This window comes from Gadus chalcogrammus, chromosome 15, assembly GCF_026213295.1.
Source record: "Gadus chalcogrammus isolate NIFS_2021 chromosome 15, NIFS_Gcha_1.0, whole genome shotgun sequence".
In the NCBI taxonomy this organism is placed as follows: Eukaryota; Metazoa; Chordata; class Actinopteri; order Gadiformes; family Gadidae; genus Gadus; species Gadus chalcogrammus.
Genome location: NC_079426.1, coordinates 4,670,487 through 4,687,355, shown reverse-complemented (window position 1 = coordinate 4,687,355; position 16,869 = coordinate 4,670,487). Strand labels below are relative to the sequence as shown.

General features: G+C 49.2%; 1 protein-coding gene across 3 annotated transcripts in view; it reads left to right on the top strand.

The window, feature by feature from the left end:
• Positions 1–14,093, top strand: part of pde10a (phosphodiesterase 10A) — a 58,300-nt gene extending 44,207 nt beyond the window's left edge. For all 3 annotated transcript variants that reach the window (XM_056609150.1, XM_056609151.1, XM_056609152.1), the window contains exons 8-22: positions 171–221; positions 1,023–1,081; positions 1,650–1,701; positions 2,759–2,901; positions 3,378–3,470; positions 4,566–4,752; positions 5,963–6,105; positions 7,199–7,282; positions 7,911–8,061; positions 8,995–9,150; positions 9,856–10,028; positions 10,506–10,617; positions 10,867–10,947; positions 11,640–11,728; positions 12,761–14,093. In XM_056609150.1, coding sequence (XP_056465125.1) covers positions 171–221; positions 1,023–1,081; positions 1,650–1,701; positions 2,759–2,901; positions 3,378–3,470; positions 4,566–4,752; positions 5,963–6,105; positions 7,199–7,282; positions 7,911–8,061; positions 8,995–9,150; positions 9,856–10,028; positions 10,506–10,617; positions 10,867–10,947; positions 11,640–11,728; positions 12,761–12,890 — 1,704 coding nt within the window. In that variant the 3' untranslated portion in view covers positions 12,891–14,093. The remainder of the gene's footprint in view (positions 1–170; positions 222–1,022; positions 1,082–1,649; positions 1,702–2,758; positions 2,902–3,377; positions 3,471–4,565; positions 4,753–5,962; positions 6,106–7,198; positions 7,283–7,910; positions 8,062–8,994; positions 9,151–9,855; positions 10,029–10,505; positions 10,618–10,866; positions 10,948–11,639; positions 11,729–12,760) is intronic.
• The last annotated feature ends 2,776 nt before the right edge of the window (positions 14,094–16,869 follow it).

Sequence of the window (16,869 nt, the reverse complement as noted above, 5' to 3'; positions counted from 1 at the left end):
TCTTTGTCCCCCGTCCTCATCGTCGTACACAAGGCGGGGGGGCGGGGGCGCGGGGGGGGGGGGGGGGGGATGGAGAGGTCTAGTGCGTCTGGTGTTAAGCTATTCACATCCAGTACAACAGAGCTAAGCGTGCCATGCTTCCCCTCTCCCCTCTCTCTCTCTCTCTCCAGGTTGCTACAGCTAACCTAGCATGGGCGTCTGTAGCCATCCACCAAGTACAGGTGAGTGTGTCGCTGTTGTTGTTGCTGTCGTTTTGGTTGTTGCTGTTTGGTTTTGTCGGTTAGTCGTGAGCTTTAGCAAATTTGAAGGCCAACTCTTTCAAGCACTGAGAGCAGAAAATGCGAGATCCGCCTTTTTAAAACATAGCAGTACATCGTCACTGGGTGACGCACCCCTGAGACTCACTTCGGCAGGGAGATTAAAACAAACCCCATCTTTCTTTCTATATTCTTGAGTGACACTGTTTGTTCTGCCTGTGTGTTTTTCTACGGGGGCGGGGGAGATAGCAGAGGGGGAGAGGGAGGAGAGAAGCTACTCTGTAGCGGTACTGAGTGACTGCGGGTGAGCTCTCTCTAATCAAGCCAGCCGGTCGTCTTTACACACCACGCTCCCTGTGGGTGTCATTATTGCCCGCCAGCCATTGCTGTTTTTGTGTGTTACAAATGGCACCTTTGAGAAGCCGAGGGGTCCCAGACCTGCCTGTGTGCGTGCGTTGCCACAGTGGGCCCCGTGCACAGTACCACAGCGGGACGGGTTAAAGCACACTTTGCCGTGTTATTCATTAAGCCGCGATAAAAACATGACATCAGTGTGTTACATGGCACTGGCGGACTAGAAGCTTACCGGTGATTGTACGTTTTATCAGCGAGCCAACATGGCTAGAACAGCATTTAGCTAACAGTGTTGGAGTTAGCTACAGCTAAGGGACAGGCTTAACTGCTTTGCATGAGGGACTATGAGGGACTTCTTTTAACGGTCACTCTGTTGTTGCGTTGCGTGGGCTCATTTTCCCTGTTCCCTAGGTGTGCAGAGGACTCGCCAAACAGACTGAGCTCAATGATTTCCTACTAGATGTGTCAAAGTAAGTGTGTCTGTTTGGGAATAAATAATATACCATGAGAGTGAATTTTGCACTCATTTTTCACTCATCCTGACTGCTAATGTGGGTTGGCTGAGATTCTACAACTCCAGGAAGCAAGTTTGCATTTGAACTCATGGTTGGTCATGGTTGGTCACAGGTCATGTATCCTAAGTACCTTTGGGCGGTAGGATACCGTTACCTGACCAAAATCCCTATGTTTTTCTAAAGCCAAATCAAAGAATTTTAAATATTAGTGCCTGTCTTGGTCCCTATCAGCCTATAGTTCAAATCCAAATCTACTGATGGGGTTTAGTGGGTGAAAGAATGGACATCATATCACCTTGAATGATGAGTTTATTCAGGGCTTCTCCAAACATAACCTTATTGTGATCTTGATTTAGCCCATAAGATTGTTATTTTACTCTTTTCAGTGGGTGGTCACAGTTTGTGTTTTAATCCAGATTCATAAAGGCTACTCCCTTAGAACCTTGTCTTCCACTACAAATTTGACTCTAAGCTCTGTTTATCTTCACTATAGCGATGTTTAATCTATTCCCTTTCTGCACAGAACCTACTTTGACAACATTGTCGCAATAGATTCTCTACTTGAACATATTATGGTAAGTCCGTTCTTTGTTTTGTTTTCAAAGGTTGCATGTTGTGGGAGTCTATGTTCTGTCACATGCTGGGCTAGAAAGCTAGCCAAGTGCTACACACATGCTTATCCTGTACATTTGGTTCAATGTTGACCATGTGTTCAAGGCAGCTCAGACTTTAGGCTCCGAACACATTGTTTGGGTTGCAGTTCTTGTTGTAAGTGGACCGACAGGTTACTACAGTTGTTTAAGCTTACGTAAAACTGATTTTCCAATGTTTTTTGACAAACTGCTTATTTAATAAGAATTATGTTGAAAACCTTTCAAAAGTATTGAAGTATTGATGAGATGCTTTTTCTCATTTTTCACTTATAAATGTTTGCGACAATATTAAAGTAACATTCTAAAATAAAAACGACCACATTAGAACCGTCCACACTTTTTTTCTCTTCATTTATCCCAAGTCATAGCCTCATCAAAATACTTATAAACCCCGGTCGCATATCGCATGTTCCCCTCACAGCGTGCGGCCCTGGCTCCGAGCCATTCTGCCAGTTCTTATCGTCCCGCGATGTGTGTTGGTCTTAATTTAAGCGCCTCTCTAAATAGACACCTTTGTGTAGCCGTAGTTGTCCTGTGGATAGGATTCCACCTGAGGCAATCCCCTGCTCATGTGACTCTCCGACCCACTGATGTTGTCTGGCCCTCCAGTTACACGGCGTGCTGCTCCCCTCCTCCTCCTCACTGCTCCAAAGAACCAGGGTGGCCTTCTGAGGCCTTTAACGTCAACACGAAAATGTCAGCCAGACACTCTATCATCCGGTCTAACCCGACCGCAAATAATATTAATAACAAGGGGCAGGGGTTCGCTCATAGGCACGCTCTACATAAACCCCCAGAGATCATGAGTCAAATCTGAGTGTGTCGGTACTCAACCCTCCTGTGTTCTGACCCGCTCGAATGTCCCGGTTGTACACGCAAACTGCGAATCACATTACAGTAGGAAAGAAAGCTATGTGATGCTAGTAATGCTACGCTGACGTGTTAACCGTGGTCCATTCTCTGCCCCCCTGTGTTGCAGATATATGCAAAAAACTTGGTGAATGCGGACAGATGTGCACTCTTCCAGGTGGACCACAATAACAAAGAACTCTACTCCGACCTCTTCGACATCGGGGAAGAGAACGAGGGAAAGCCCGTCTTTAGGAAAACCAAAGAAATCAGGTGTGTGAGCGGTCTCTCCTGTCAGAAATGTCGGGGTCTCTCCCTGAAGCCCTAAGCACACCGTCTTGCCCTGACAGATGCGGAATAACGTTTTCAAAAATGTTCACGGCAAAAACGGCATATCAGAAGCAAGCACAAAAGTCTAGCCCGCTACCTTCGAGGCCCCTGTGCTATGCTCCGTTAAAAAACTATGTGATTGTATCTTTCGGGTTGCCCTTCAAGTATGAGGCGAAATCCACGCTAGGGGCGATCCAAAGCTTTGGGCTTTGGGTGTGTGTTGAGGTCCACAGCACGGTATCCTAGTAATACTGGGCTGGGATCATTCATATCAGCTCCACAGATCTGCGAGCAATGTGTGTGTGTGTCCTCATTAAAAAAGCATTAGCTCAAGCTCATTTCAACCCTCAACCTTTCTCTCTCTCTTGCCCCCCCCCCCCCCCCCCCCCCCCCCTGTTTCCCTGGGTCTCTCCGAATAGGTTTTCTATAGAGAAGGGGATTGCCGGCCAGGTGGCCCGCACCGGGGAGGTTCTGAACATTCCAGACGCCTATGCAGACCCGCGGTTCAACCGGTAACCCCCGCCGGCCTCCCCTCTCCATCGCCCCACTTTACTTGTCCGTTCCGTTGTATGTGATTACACGGCCATCTAGGTAAAACTGCATTAGAGTCCGGCCAAAAAGTGAGCCCTGCGCGTGTCTTGTTTGGAACACACAGACTTCTGCTTCGCTGTCCCTCCCTCTCCAGATTCAGATCTGTATGGGCTTAATCCTATTCAATGCCCGATGCCGGGTACGTTTTGGACGTAATCTGACGTGAGATGATTATCCGAAAGCCGTTATGAGTTTAGCTACGGGGACCACCGGGAGGGTGGTTCTTTCGCCGCGGACGAGGGTCCGGATTGGGGGCTGTGAGTCGGTGCTGCTGAACATGGCCCCCGTTTGAAACACAACGAACAAACACGCTTAGAAAACGTCCTCAAGATACGATTTTTTACATTACACTTTTGTATATGTGACTTCTTCTGTGGTGGGCTTCACCTAAACTTGTTAGTAAATAAACCTCTGAATTTGACGAAAGTAGAACCCTTTATCGAGCCCAACCATTTATCGGAATAACAGACATGCGCTCACGCAGGACTTAGCGGAAGTACTTTAAGCAAAGAAGCGGCTTATGTATTCATCATTTGCGTTAATAACACTGATTATTAATAAGTATTCTTATTAATATTAGATTTCATCAAGCTCTTGTTACATGTTATAATTAAAGGTTGTATAAGCGACTCTAGGCCGAAACATAAATGATCACATTCATCTGATCTTTCCTCACGATCCGCTAGCTGCCCGCCCCATAAGCAGGCCGTCAAAAAGCTGCGTCTCTGTAGGCAGCCTATGCGCCGAGATCGTACACAAAAACAAATGGTACTGTTGTGAGGTTTTGCGCTGCATTCAAGATAGTTTTTTCCTGGACGCACGAAACACGGAAGGGAGGGGCGAGCTGGCTCTGTTTGTTTGGGATCTCGCTTCAAATACCAACAGAAGTGACGTCGCCCGACATCGCTGATACAACCTTTTAACAGTCTCACAGAGACGCATGCACTCACAACCATTCTAACCTGAACGAGGACAACATTGACCCTTGCCTCCTTAACCCCGCCCTGTGTCCGCAGCGAAGTGGACCTGAAGACGGGCTACACCACCCGGAACATCCTGTGCATGCCCATCGTGAGTCGGGGCACCGTCATCGGCGTGGTGCAGATGGTCAACAAGCGCAGTGGAAGTGCCTTCACCAAAACGGACGAGAACAACTTCAAGATGTTCGCCGTCTTCTGCGCGCTGGCCTTACACTGTGCAAACGTAGGTGGCGGCGGCGGCGGCGGCCATGTTGTTCTGTTCATGGGGTGGGGCTTTGAGTCCATTGCACAGCTGTTATGTATATTAATTGGTGTTTGTTTTAAGGGGTTAAGCCTGTACTGTGTTTTCTAATTATTCGGTTTATTTAGCAGACACTTTAGTCCCAAGAGACTTACAGTGAGTTCTACCACGTCAACTCTTTTAGGATGAGCTACCGGTTGGGAAAAGCTATTTTTCTCTATTGTTTAATTGTAGGTTATGTTTGAGTGAAGAATGTTGTTTCCAACGCAAATCTTAAAATATTATATTGAATTGTAGGTGCATAGCTGGCTGTTATCTCATGGTAGGGGTTCAAGTTAACCAAATTGATTACATTCTGTACTAAAACACGTCAAATAATAGCAAATGTTTAAGTGACGATTGAACACATCGCCAAAGTGAATCATTACATTATTTTCAAACAAACCGTACAAGTTAGAAAAAATATATATATTTCCAAGATTTTATTTCCGACAGCCACACATTCCGAATGCGCACCACACGAAACAGCGCCATTGAGCAACCGATTCGAGTGGCGTCACTCCGACAAACCGTCGAACAGTAGTTCAAAGCCCTCGGCGCATTGCTGGGATTAACGAGCTACCCCCACTCCAGCCTCCATCCAGCCCCAAGATGAATGCCTGGCTGTAATTTAGGGTCTGGCGTCCTCCGGCCGCGGCCCCCTGATTTATCTGTTATGGTGGAAGGCGTAAGAATTGGCATGCGCCCCCAAACTCCTTATCCCCGTCTGTCTAGGGGATCAGGGGAAGGGGACACGGACACTAACCAGAAGGCAAGCTGTGTTTCTGAATACACACGCGGCGGGAAATGTGTCGCTGAACGCTTGCGGATGTTTATGAACTTGGCCGGGGCCCACCACTGTTCTGTAAATTACAAGACAGGTGGGCTGACCTGATAGGTTGGTTCATAAATCAGGCGCACAATATGAACGGCTTAATTTCTCCCAAGCACACGGAGAGGCTTTTTAAAACCCAACCCGGTCCAAAATAACGTAGAACAACTTTTTTTCAGAGTTGCGTGCCAAACCCATTTATTTATCTATGTTCCCCCTCGGTGATTAATACAACGTAAAAGTTATTTTACTTGTGTCTTATCTCGTACACAGACACCCGTTTCAAGTATTTTCCATCTCTCTCTGTGTCTCTCCTCGCAGATGTACCACCGGATTCGGCATTCAGAGTGCATCTACAGAGTCACCATGGAGAAGCTCTCGTACCACAGCATCTGCACCTCGGAGGAGTGGAAGACCCTGACCCAGCTCAACCTCCCCACGCCCATATACAAGGAGATAGAACTGTGAGTAGGACACCCCCCCCCCTGCCCTCCTATTGGTCTGGCTCGGGGTCCAGTACTGTCGGCTCACCTAAGCAGACCTTGTATCTTCAAGGTCTTTGGAGGGTCTGGGGTCCAGTGGACAATGACCTTGTTTTTTTGGGGTTTGGGGGATTCTGTTTATTCGAACCTCAACTGTGCTTTGTACGTTAGTGATCGGGTCTGTTTCGTTAAAGTCGTTTTTTCTTTTGTGTGATTAGAGGTATACATATCAGTAGTAGGTGGTTGTAGTTTTTAAGTTGCTGGTTGGATTTCTGGGATTTTCTGGCCCTTTTGTGCTGCTTAGGAAGCTAGCATGGATCCAGGGTCCATTGCCCTCTGTGTGCACCTGAGACTGTAACTGTGACCTAGGGCTAGACAAATTTAATTGAGCAAAGCTTCACTGCAGATAAGATGAGGTCTTTTTAACCCAAATGCATCAGTGAGAGAGAATACACAGACTACGTAAAGTTGTCGAAAGGTAATCTGATAGACTTCCCTGTATTCTACACGATACACCCTAAAACAGTTCACTACGCTATTCTTCACTCAACGTAGATGTTCTGGAACTTCGCAGGATCGCAGGTTTTCTCATGCAGGTTTTCTCATGCAGTACGCACAGCTTTTAGGAAACTGCTAAACATTTCCACCTCTGTGACGCAAAGACTGCCTCGTTTATGGAGCAAACGATGACAGGGACCAGGTGTGGATGACAATGGGTGGGGAGATGTGTGCGTGTGTGTGCGTACATGTGTGCTTGTGTGTGTGTGTGTGTGTGTGTGTGCATGCGTGCATGTGTGTGCGTGTGCGTGTGAGTGCATGGTCTGGGGGGGAGGGGGGGGGACACTGTACAGAACAGGAAGGGCCAGTGTATCTGGAAGATTGCCTGTCATCTCCACCTCCCCCCTCGTATCTCTCTCTCTCCTCAAACCCATCCCTTCATCCTCCACCCTGGCCAAGTTAATTTTAGACTCTCCTGTGATCTTCCTCTCCACCTCCCTCCCCTCTACACCCACACCCTCCCCCCCCCCAACCTCGACCCCGCCCTCCCTCCGCCCGCCCGCCCGCCCCCCTCCAGGTTCCACTTTGACATCAGTCCCTTTGAGGAGATCTGGCCGGCCGTCTTCGTCTACATGGTGCACAGCTCCTGTGGGAAAACCAGGTGAGGGGTCAGAGGTCGCCGTGTTTAGATGGCCGGGGTCGGGTAATATCAGGGTTTGCCCTCACATGCATCCAGCAGTGGCACAAGGTAGAAACGTGGTCATCATAGGTGGCCCCCTACTGCACAATACTACTCTATTGTACCATTTTCATTTTTGACGTTGGAGGTATATTGCGGAAAAGTACTCAGAGCTAAATAGTGAATCAACACATGTTGATTCATTAGGTGGCATTAGCTCATGAATGGCTTTAGAATAAATGTAGAAAGCATTTAGAGAAAAATCATCACAACGAGTGACTTAATAATGGAACGTAGCCTACTTATTTGATGATGTAGAACAGAAGTGATACCATTTTATGACACCATTGGGTTGGAACGTAGCAGAGCCTTACTGGAAACAGTGAACACACTAAAAACCTCTCTGTGCCCGGCCCGCACCAATCAGCATCGTGCACGGCAGCCCACATCCACACCTCACCAACTCCTCAGCACCTCTGCTGGCAGAAAGTCCCAGGGCTAGTTCTGCCAGCACTAAGTACCGTTATGTCACCGGCCCCGACTGTGGTGTGTTCTGGGCCGAGGTCAAACTGTCCTTCTCCCCCCCCCCCCTCTTCTCTCTGACCTCCAGCTTCGAGCTGGAGAAGCTCTGCCGCTTCACCATGTCCGTGCGGAAGAACTACCGGCGGGTCCCGTACCACAACTGGAAGCACGCCGTCACGGTGGCCCACTGCATGTACGCCATCCTGCAGAAGACCACCGGCATCTTCACCGAACTAGAGGTCCGCCCCCCCCCCCCCCCCCCTGTCCCCGTCCCACACAAACACACACGGTCGCTTTTCAGTTGGAACCGGATGAGTGTTTGTGTCTTTGGTTGAACGGTTGGCGTTTTTGGTTGCTCAGGAGGTAGAGCGGGGTTGACTGGTAACCGGAAGGTCGCTCGTTCGATCCCGGCTCGAGTGTCGAGGTGTCCCAGAACAAAGCCCCTCACCCTGACTGCTCCCGACGCGCTGGCTGTCGCCCTGCGTGGTTGACACCGCCGTCGGTGTGTGAATGTGTGAATGAATGGTTGTAAGTCCGCAAAAGACTCAAGACTCACCTGTTCAAAGTTCACCTAGACTCTGTATGGACACCCCATCCAATTCCTCCTATATATTTTATGTTGTACGTCCTGGCACTTAATGTATGCACCTATTGTACGTCGTACTTAGTTCTAGTATTTATATATACTTTTGTGTAGCAGTTGTGTAGCATCTTATCCTAGCTATCTTTGTTGTAAACAGGGAAGTGTGCTTGGCACTTGATTCTATGAACATCCTTACTGTACCGACAGCGATATATTGTTTCTCCTTCTTCTGACAAATGTATTTATTGTAAGTCACTTTAGATAAAAACGTCTGCTACATGGACACTTCAGTTGGAATCGGACGAGTTTGAGTCTTTGGTTGACCTCTTGGCGTTTTGGTTGTTCAGGAGGTAGAGCGGGTTGACTGATAACCGGAAGGTCGCTAGTTTGATCCCCGGCTCCTCCTAGGAGTGTCGAGGTGTCCCCGAGAGAGGAGCTGGCCTGTCGCCCCGCGTGTTTGACCCCGCCGTCGGTGTGCGACTGTGTGAACGAATGGTTGTAAGTCGCATTGGATACAAGCGTCCGCAAAATCCCCTAAATCGAAATGTGAATGTAAATGTTTCGGACTCTCTTCCCCCCCGCCCTGCAGAAGAAGGGTCTGCTGATCGCCTGCCTGTGCCACGACCTGGACCACCGCGGCTACAGCAACACGTACCTGCAGAAGTTCGACCACCCGCTGGCGGCGCTGTACTCCACCTCCACTATGGAGCAGCACCACTTCTCCCAGACCGTCTCGATCCTGCAGGTAGAGCTCTCCCGCCCGCGCAGACGACGCCACTGGGCGTGACTCGAAATGTCCCCCCCCTCTCTGATGTTCAGGTTTGTCACGAGGGTGTGGAACGAGGGACGGATGGGGTCAGGGGTCAAACCCCGAAACACAACGGATATCAGATTTTAGATACATGATGCAAATATCTCAACTGTTGAATTTAGGGCTGCTTGATTATGGGAAAAAAAAATCATAATCACGATTATTTTTTATGTTGTCAATGTTGAAACCATGATTATTCAAACGATTATTTTTGAAACATGATGCATGTGTTCATAATTTCTCTCCAAAAAAACACTTTGTAACTGAGCACTTTGAAAAAAATTATTGCTATTTCCATGTTATTTATATTATTTATAATATTTATATAAAACGTTAAATGATTAAAACAACTTTTCTTAGAAAAAATAAAAAATAAAGCAAAAAAAAAGTGCACAGCACTAGTCGGATTGTAGGACCAGCATATTAGAAGGGGATGAGATTTGGAGAGATTGAACGCTGTAACCATCCACCTGACTACAGTTACTGACCCCGATCCAAACACCACTTCTATGCGGGGACCCCTCCCCTCCTCATACCCCCCCACCCACCCCTCAGAAGACCCCCTGCTGTGACCTGGCTGAGCCGAACGCCTCATAAGTGGAGCTTTTGCTTTCTTATTGATCTCTTTGTTTCCCATAGCTGGAAGGGCACAATATTTTCTCCAACCTGACTTCCAGCGAGTACGAGCAGGTGCTCGAGATCATCCGCAAGGCCATCATCGCCACCGACCTGGCGCTCTACTTCGGCAACCGCCAGCAGCTGGCCGAGATGCTGACCCTACGCGGCCTGGACCTCAACAACCACACCCACAGGTCAGCGGTGCGACAGGGCCCTAATCAGGGGTTAGACCGGGCCCATGTTGGACCCTGCACGGGTCTGGTCAGCGGTTAGACAGGGCCAGTGTTCAGGGGTTAGACCGGGCCCATGTTGGACCCTGCACGGGTATGGTCAGCGGTTAGACAGGGCCTGTGTTCAGGGATTAGACCGGGCCCATGTTGGACCCAGTCAGTCCTGTTAGTATCTGCACCGATTTGCCAGGCTTTAGAGGCTGTACAGGCTTTTGTGCCCATGTTAGACTCTGCAGGGGTCAGTTCAGTGGTCACCCTGGGCCCATTGGGTTTAGGGTTGTTGCCAAAATGAGATTAAAATTTGGTCCTTCAAAATACCTGATTGTGAATTCAAGGGTGATGGAGAGCTCCACATAACGCCTGACAGGTCAGTTCAGGGCCCGGTGCTCCTGAACTGGGCTTCACAGCACCCTAACGACTCTGCTTCCATCTCCCCTGCAGGGACCGTGTGATTGGTCTGATGATGACAGCATGTGACTTGTGCTCCGTCACCAAGCTGTGGCCAATCACGCGACTCACGGCCAACGACATCTACGCTGAGTTCTGGGCCGAGGTACGTACGTTGGCTCTTTGGACAAACACTCACAAACACTTCAAACACCAAATCAAAGCCACATGAAGGGTTCGATGCATAAGGCCTCTGCCTATAATCAGCCGTCAACAACAGAGTTCATCAGCGCATCCCTCCACATAATCGATGTGTATCCTATAGTCCCGATGATGCTCCACCGATAAGACCTCCTCAGCCAGAGTGTGTAGATAACGTCAAGGTGTGGTCGTGTGCCCCCCCCCCCTCACACAGGGAGACGAGATGAAGAAGATCGGCCTGCAGCCCATTCCCATGATGGACCGAGATAAGAAGGACGACATCCCACAGGGCCAGGTACGTTCGTGTGTGTGTGTGTGTGTGTGTGTGTGTGTGTCTGTGTGTGTGTGTGTGTGTGTTGTGTGTGTGTGTGTGTGTGTGTGTGTGTGTGTGTGTGTGTGTGTGTGTGTGTGTGTGTGTGCGCGCGTGCAGGGGTAAGCGGGCGGGTGTGATTGTGAGCGGATTTGTTTGCGGGCGGGTGTGTCTGTGCGTGCGTTCGTGCAGTTCCTATCCTCTGTTTTGTTTTGTTTTCCCGCTGACCTTTTCCAATCTGGTCGCCGGTCGGTGCGGTGAGATCCGTCAGGGCGCCCGGGCTGCGGCCGGTCTTAGTTCTCAGGCCCCTGGGAGAGAGGTGTGGCGGTGCCACGTAGCGAAACACCTGATAAGACGGACCCAAGGTGTCCCGGCCAGAGCTGGAGAGTCAGCCGGCACGGCCCCCCTGTCGGACGACCGCTCCGGGACGGAGACTACTCTTCCTTACAAGGAGAAAAACAGCCTCCAAGGCCTTTCCCGCTTCTTTCCAGCCGCGTGCAAAAAAAAAGCCTCACAATAACAATAATAATAAATAACCCCCCCCCAGCCCCTGTCAGCCCTGGGTTTCATGATGTCCAGCTGCAGTCGATGTTGGTTCTCTTTAGCAGGAGTTCCCCTCCCTGTGTTGATTACACAGTAACCCCCGAACGCTGTTGTGTTTGTCTTGGCCCCCGTAGGTGGGATTCTATAACGCCGTGGCTGTGCCGTGTTACACAACGCTGTCCGAGCTCTTCCCGCCATCCGGACCGCTCCTCAGGGCCTGCAAGTGAGTATCCGCTCCGTGCGAGGGTGTGTGTGTGTGTGTGTGTGTGTGTGTGTGTGTGTGTGTGTGTGTGTGTGTGTGTGTGTGTGTGTGTGTGTGTGTGTGTGTGTGTGTGTGTGTGTGTGTGTGTGTGTGTGTGTGTGTGTGTGTGTGTGTTCCCAGACTGTCGTTGGGATCCTATTCTGACGCTCTGTACCAATGTACAGTACACACATAAGAAAATATGCAGAACTGGGCCTTTTTATTTTTTCATCGACAGCCAAAAGGTCAGAATCGTGTGTGTGTGTGTGTGTGTGTGTGTGTGTGTGTGTGTGTGTTTGCCTGTGTGCGTGCGTGTGTTTTAGCGCATGGCCTGGTTCCTTCAGTGGGTGTGTAATGCGTACACGTCAGCGCGCCGTGTCTATCAGTTCCCCCTTGCACTACAGCTTGTACGTCCACAAAAAGGAGGGCGATAATTGCACGCGCGTGTGTGTGTGTGTGTGTGTGTGTGTGTGTGTTTGTGTGTGCGCTCGGACGCGTCTGTTTGCCGGGCGGATTGTTTATCAGGCTCGCGTTACACACTCACTTCCCTCGGCCCAGCGCCGGGCGCCACTACAGCCCTGCGCGACCTTGATCTGTGGGGAATGCAAACAAACGTGAGCTCTGCAGTACCGAGGGCCCGACCGCGGCGGCGGGACCCGTTGGCCCCTGCTGTGGGGGGGAGGGGGGCCCCTGGCGGCCCTGCTACGGGGCGGGCCGGGGGGCCGAGACACTCTGGAGCCGGCTGATGTCACTGAATTGAGGGGATCACGGTCCAACGCTCCTCATTGGTTCAAAGCGTTGTTCCCGATGAGCCGTCATCTCTGCATTTTGACAGAGTAGCAGATCATGTCCCTATACTTGACCGTTGTTGTTGTTGTTGTTGTTGTTGTTGTTGTTGTTGTCGTTGTTCCCCCCCCCCCCCCCCCCATTATTCATTGCACCGACAGCGATGTATTGTTATCTCATGTACTGATTGGGACCCGAACGTCACCGTCAACGTGTTGCTGTTCTCAGGGAGAACCTCACCCAGTGGGAGATGATCGCCCGGGGAGAGGTGGAGGACGTTCCGCGGAGGCCCTTGGAGCGCGAGGACGTCGTCGAGGCCCCCCCCCGGGGCTCCAGCCCGGTCAAGGTGGACAACTGACCCGTGGGGGGGCCCCCCCAGTAGGAGCACCCCAATTCGGCCAGGGCCCCCGGCCTCTGGGGTCCCCAGAGCCAGGAGCCGGAGGAGGAGGAGGAGGAGGAGGAGCCTGGCTCGCCCGGCAGGAAAAGGAACGGCCAATGGGTTCCAAAATAAAAGGCTGATTTATTTTGAAAGAAAACACAAGTGACCTCATCGGGTGACAGCGCGGCCCGGTCCTCCGCTCCCAGAGACTGACAGACAGACAGACTGCCGAGACGGAGGACCTTTGGTCCCGTCGCCCTGCGTCCACTCAGCTTGGGATTCATTTGTTCGATTGGACCTGCCTGTGTGCGTGTGCGTGTGTGTGTGTGTGCGCGTGTGCGTGCGCCTGTGTGTGGGCCGGTTGGATTGATTGGGTCGGTCAGATAGTCTATTTTTCTTTCTTTTTTCTTTTATTCTTTTTTTGTACATCGGCTGGTTTCTTTTGCGGACTTGTTTTGTGCAGATGCCTTACCGTCTGAACCTTGCAACCACGGGCTTGGAGATGTGAAACCATGACTGTTGCTGTCGTTCGTTCAGGCTTTTATTTTGTTAAAAAAAAAAGGCGCCGTGGGCCTTTATCCTGTAGAACTGTTATAAGCTCACGACTACAGAGAGGTGTTCGCAGTGACAGAAGGAATGTTTAGGAGGAGATGCATGTGGCGAGAGCCGCCGTCTTTAGGAGCGGCGCCGGCTAACATGTTTATTTTTTTCCATGACTTTTGAAGCAAAAATATGATGCAGTACTTGAAAAAAAAAACACGAAAAAAAAAACACGAAGAAGACATTCAGCCTTTAAGGAGCGGAGAAAGCCAAGATCCCCGGTCGGTGAAAGAAGAAGAGGGAAGAGAGAGAGAGAGAGAGAGAGAGAGCGGATGAGCTGCGATAGAAGGGGTTAGATAATCTCAACACATCGCAGAGTCACACGGAAGTCACAATGTTCCGTACGAAGGGGAAGAAAAAAAAAAAAAAGAAGTGGCCCCTTTTTGCGAAGACAAGCGGTTTGGCCCCTGGCACCGAGGAACCTGCTGCATATATCAGCTTTTGAACATCTGATGAATGAAATGTGACCTTGGGCTGGCAGTTTGTTTTTAGACCAGCTGCTGACTTCACAAGACAAGGAAGAGCGAGGGGAGCACACAACGGCCGAGTCAGCGGTCTACTGCAGCCTAATATTCTGAGTGTGTCGAGGGGGGGGGGGGGGGGGGGGGGGATAAAATAGCAAGAAAAATCTATATTTATTAGGGTTTTCAGGCCATTGAACCAAAACCAAAATTTGGAATACATGTTCATAGTCGCTTTCCTCAAGGTTAATTTATATAGTCCTTTTGGGGTGTGGTGGGGGGGGGGGGGGGGGGACCAAAAGAAAAGACAATGCACGATGAGTAACGAATGTTCAATCATCTGGAGTACAGCTCCAAAACTGGGGTCTTCTAAAGTCTACAGTGTGTGACGGCACGTTGCAGGATGTGTGCAAAGCGTTCCGCGTTCGTTTCCATCACTTTTTCTAAGGAACAGTAATAATAATAATAATAATAGTCCTCATGTATGCTGTGATTTGCTCCCAAAGCAGTCGTATAACGGAACATTGTCAAAGTCACGTGTGTTTCCTAGATCTTCCAAAAAAGGCTGATTTTTGTTTAGTTCTCTTGTTTTCATTCCAGTGAACATTGGTTCTCCAAATTGAACTTTCCGAAGAAAACACAGAAGAGCAAATTCTAGAACTACAGTTCTGTGGCCCCAAAGGTGTGACCTTATACTTTGAGAAGCGGTTAGCTGATTGCAAGTCTGCGATGATGGCATGTGCGGCTGTTTGCCTCGGACTTCATGACGTACCATCTTCAATTTCAGAATATCGCTTCCAGTAACCTTCAAACAAGAGCAACAATAGCATGCACCGAGACCGAGGTTAATATATGATTCAGCATATATAGTGATAGGTGTTATAAGTGTACATGCTAGAGATTAGTTTGTACAGACTACGATATATGCTCTGATGGTGCTAAGCTGAATGGCAGTCATGCACTTTCTGACTGTGTGAGTGTGCGTGCGAGTGTACGTGTTTGTGTGCGTGATAACGTGAGAGCGAGAGCTTCTGAATTACTTTATTCCCCCCCCCCCCCCGCCCACCTTAACATGGAGCGATCCATGGCACTGCACTGTCCCCCTTTTAATTTTCAGCACCAATTATATCCCATTGTCTGCACTATGTTTAGCTTACGATCATTATCGTTATTATATTATTATTATTGATGAATATTATTATTGCCATTACTACTATTGTTATTTTCTTAATTAGAGTTAAATTAACTTATATTTTTTATACAAAAACAATTGTTGGCCTTTTTGTTTTGTACAAAGTGAACATTAAGATAAACGGTTTTAGACATGCTACTGTTATCCAAATAACTGAGGAATGTCGCAACTGTAAATGTTAGAGCAGTAGCCCTAATACATTTTATTAAATCGGCCTGACTTGGGGAAAAAATAACGTGTGTTCTTTATTTTTTCCTACTGCACCACATCGCCCCCTAGTGGTGGATGTTCACAACAGAGGTTTACACATATAGGTTCCTACCGCCACCTAGTGGCCAAAGTTTATACTATGGGTTATTCCATGAATTTAGGTTGCTCTCTCATTACAATCCAGAGACACAGCGTGACAAAATATTTATTTTTGTTTACTTTCTTCAAGTCAACCCCAGTCTCAGGTAAGCCTTAAAGAGTGTATGGTCCATGAACGGCTTTAAGAATAGACATAAGGGTATTTCGTTCGTATTACGGCAGATATAGCCAAGCCACCTTTTGAAGAAGGAAGATTGCACACTTGACCACGCAAATAAGGTCTAAATGCAAATGTACATTAATTATCGGCATCCCATTCATAACCAATAGAAACCTGAATCACAATGCTATTCTAAACGAGGATCTAGTCCAGACACGTGGCTGCTCAGCACCGCGTCATCTCAGCCAGAGCCGAGCAGATCCGACAGGCCCCGGAGACCTCCGAAGACTTCTCCAGGCCGCAGCGTCTCTGGGCACCTGGGGCATCGAGGTCTCACCGAGAAACAACCTCTGAAGAATCGAGAAAATAATTTCTGGCTCATGTCTCTGGAGCCCTACGACGAGAGAGGAGACCCCTAGCGGTCCACTCTCGATGTGAACGGAATGAGTGCACCCTCGTCAGGGTCCAATGCTTCCACTGCCTGACTACCCGATGAAAAGCAACCGAGAGCTTGGCTAGAACAGGCTGACGGTGATCCATTCAAAAATAGACGGAAAAGACCAAGTGAGCGATCACTCGTTCACCGTTGAGTGAAGAGGACACTCGGCAGAGACTGGAGTGGAGTTCATCCGTCATTGCTGGCCCTGAGGATGAAGGGAAGGGCCAGCATGACCCAGCAGTCTCTGGAAGGCTGTCCATAGGCAAACATGACTTATTAGGGAGGCAAATGGCAGGGATAAAGAATAATGAAGGCATGAGAGAGAATTACATGTATATACTTTATTTGACATAAATGTCATCTTAATCAGTCCAATTGTAGTCCATTGTCAATTAACATACAAAGGCACAAACTGTACCTCCTGGTACCTCGTTTTTATTTTCTAAGGACATTGTAGTGCATTCATCGTCTGTGTGTGTGTGTGTGTGTGTGTGTGTGTGTGTGTGTGTGTGTGTGTGTGTGTGTGTGTGTGTGTGTGTGTGTGTGTGTGTGTGTGTGTGTGCGCGCGTGCGTGTGTGTGCGTGTGTGTGTGTGACACTGTGACTGTGTGTGTGACTGCGTGTCTACGTCCGTGGGTGCATGTGAATGACTGTGTGTGCGTGCGGTGCATATGTGTTTGTGTGTGTGTCACCCAGAGGCTGTAAAAGCTGTCAGTTCCGAGGCGGCCCAGCAGAGAACGTCTCTCTGTGTTAGTGACGTGTTTGAGGACGTGTGTGACGGCTCAACAGTATTTGGAG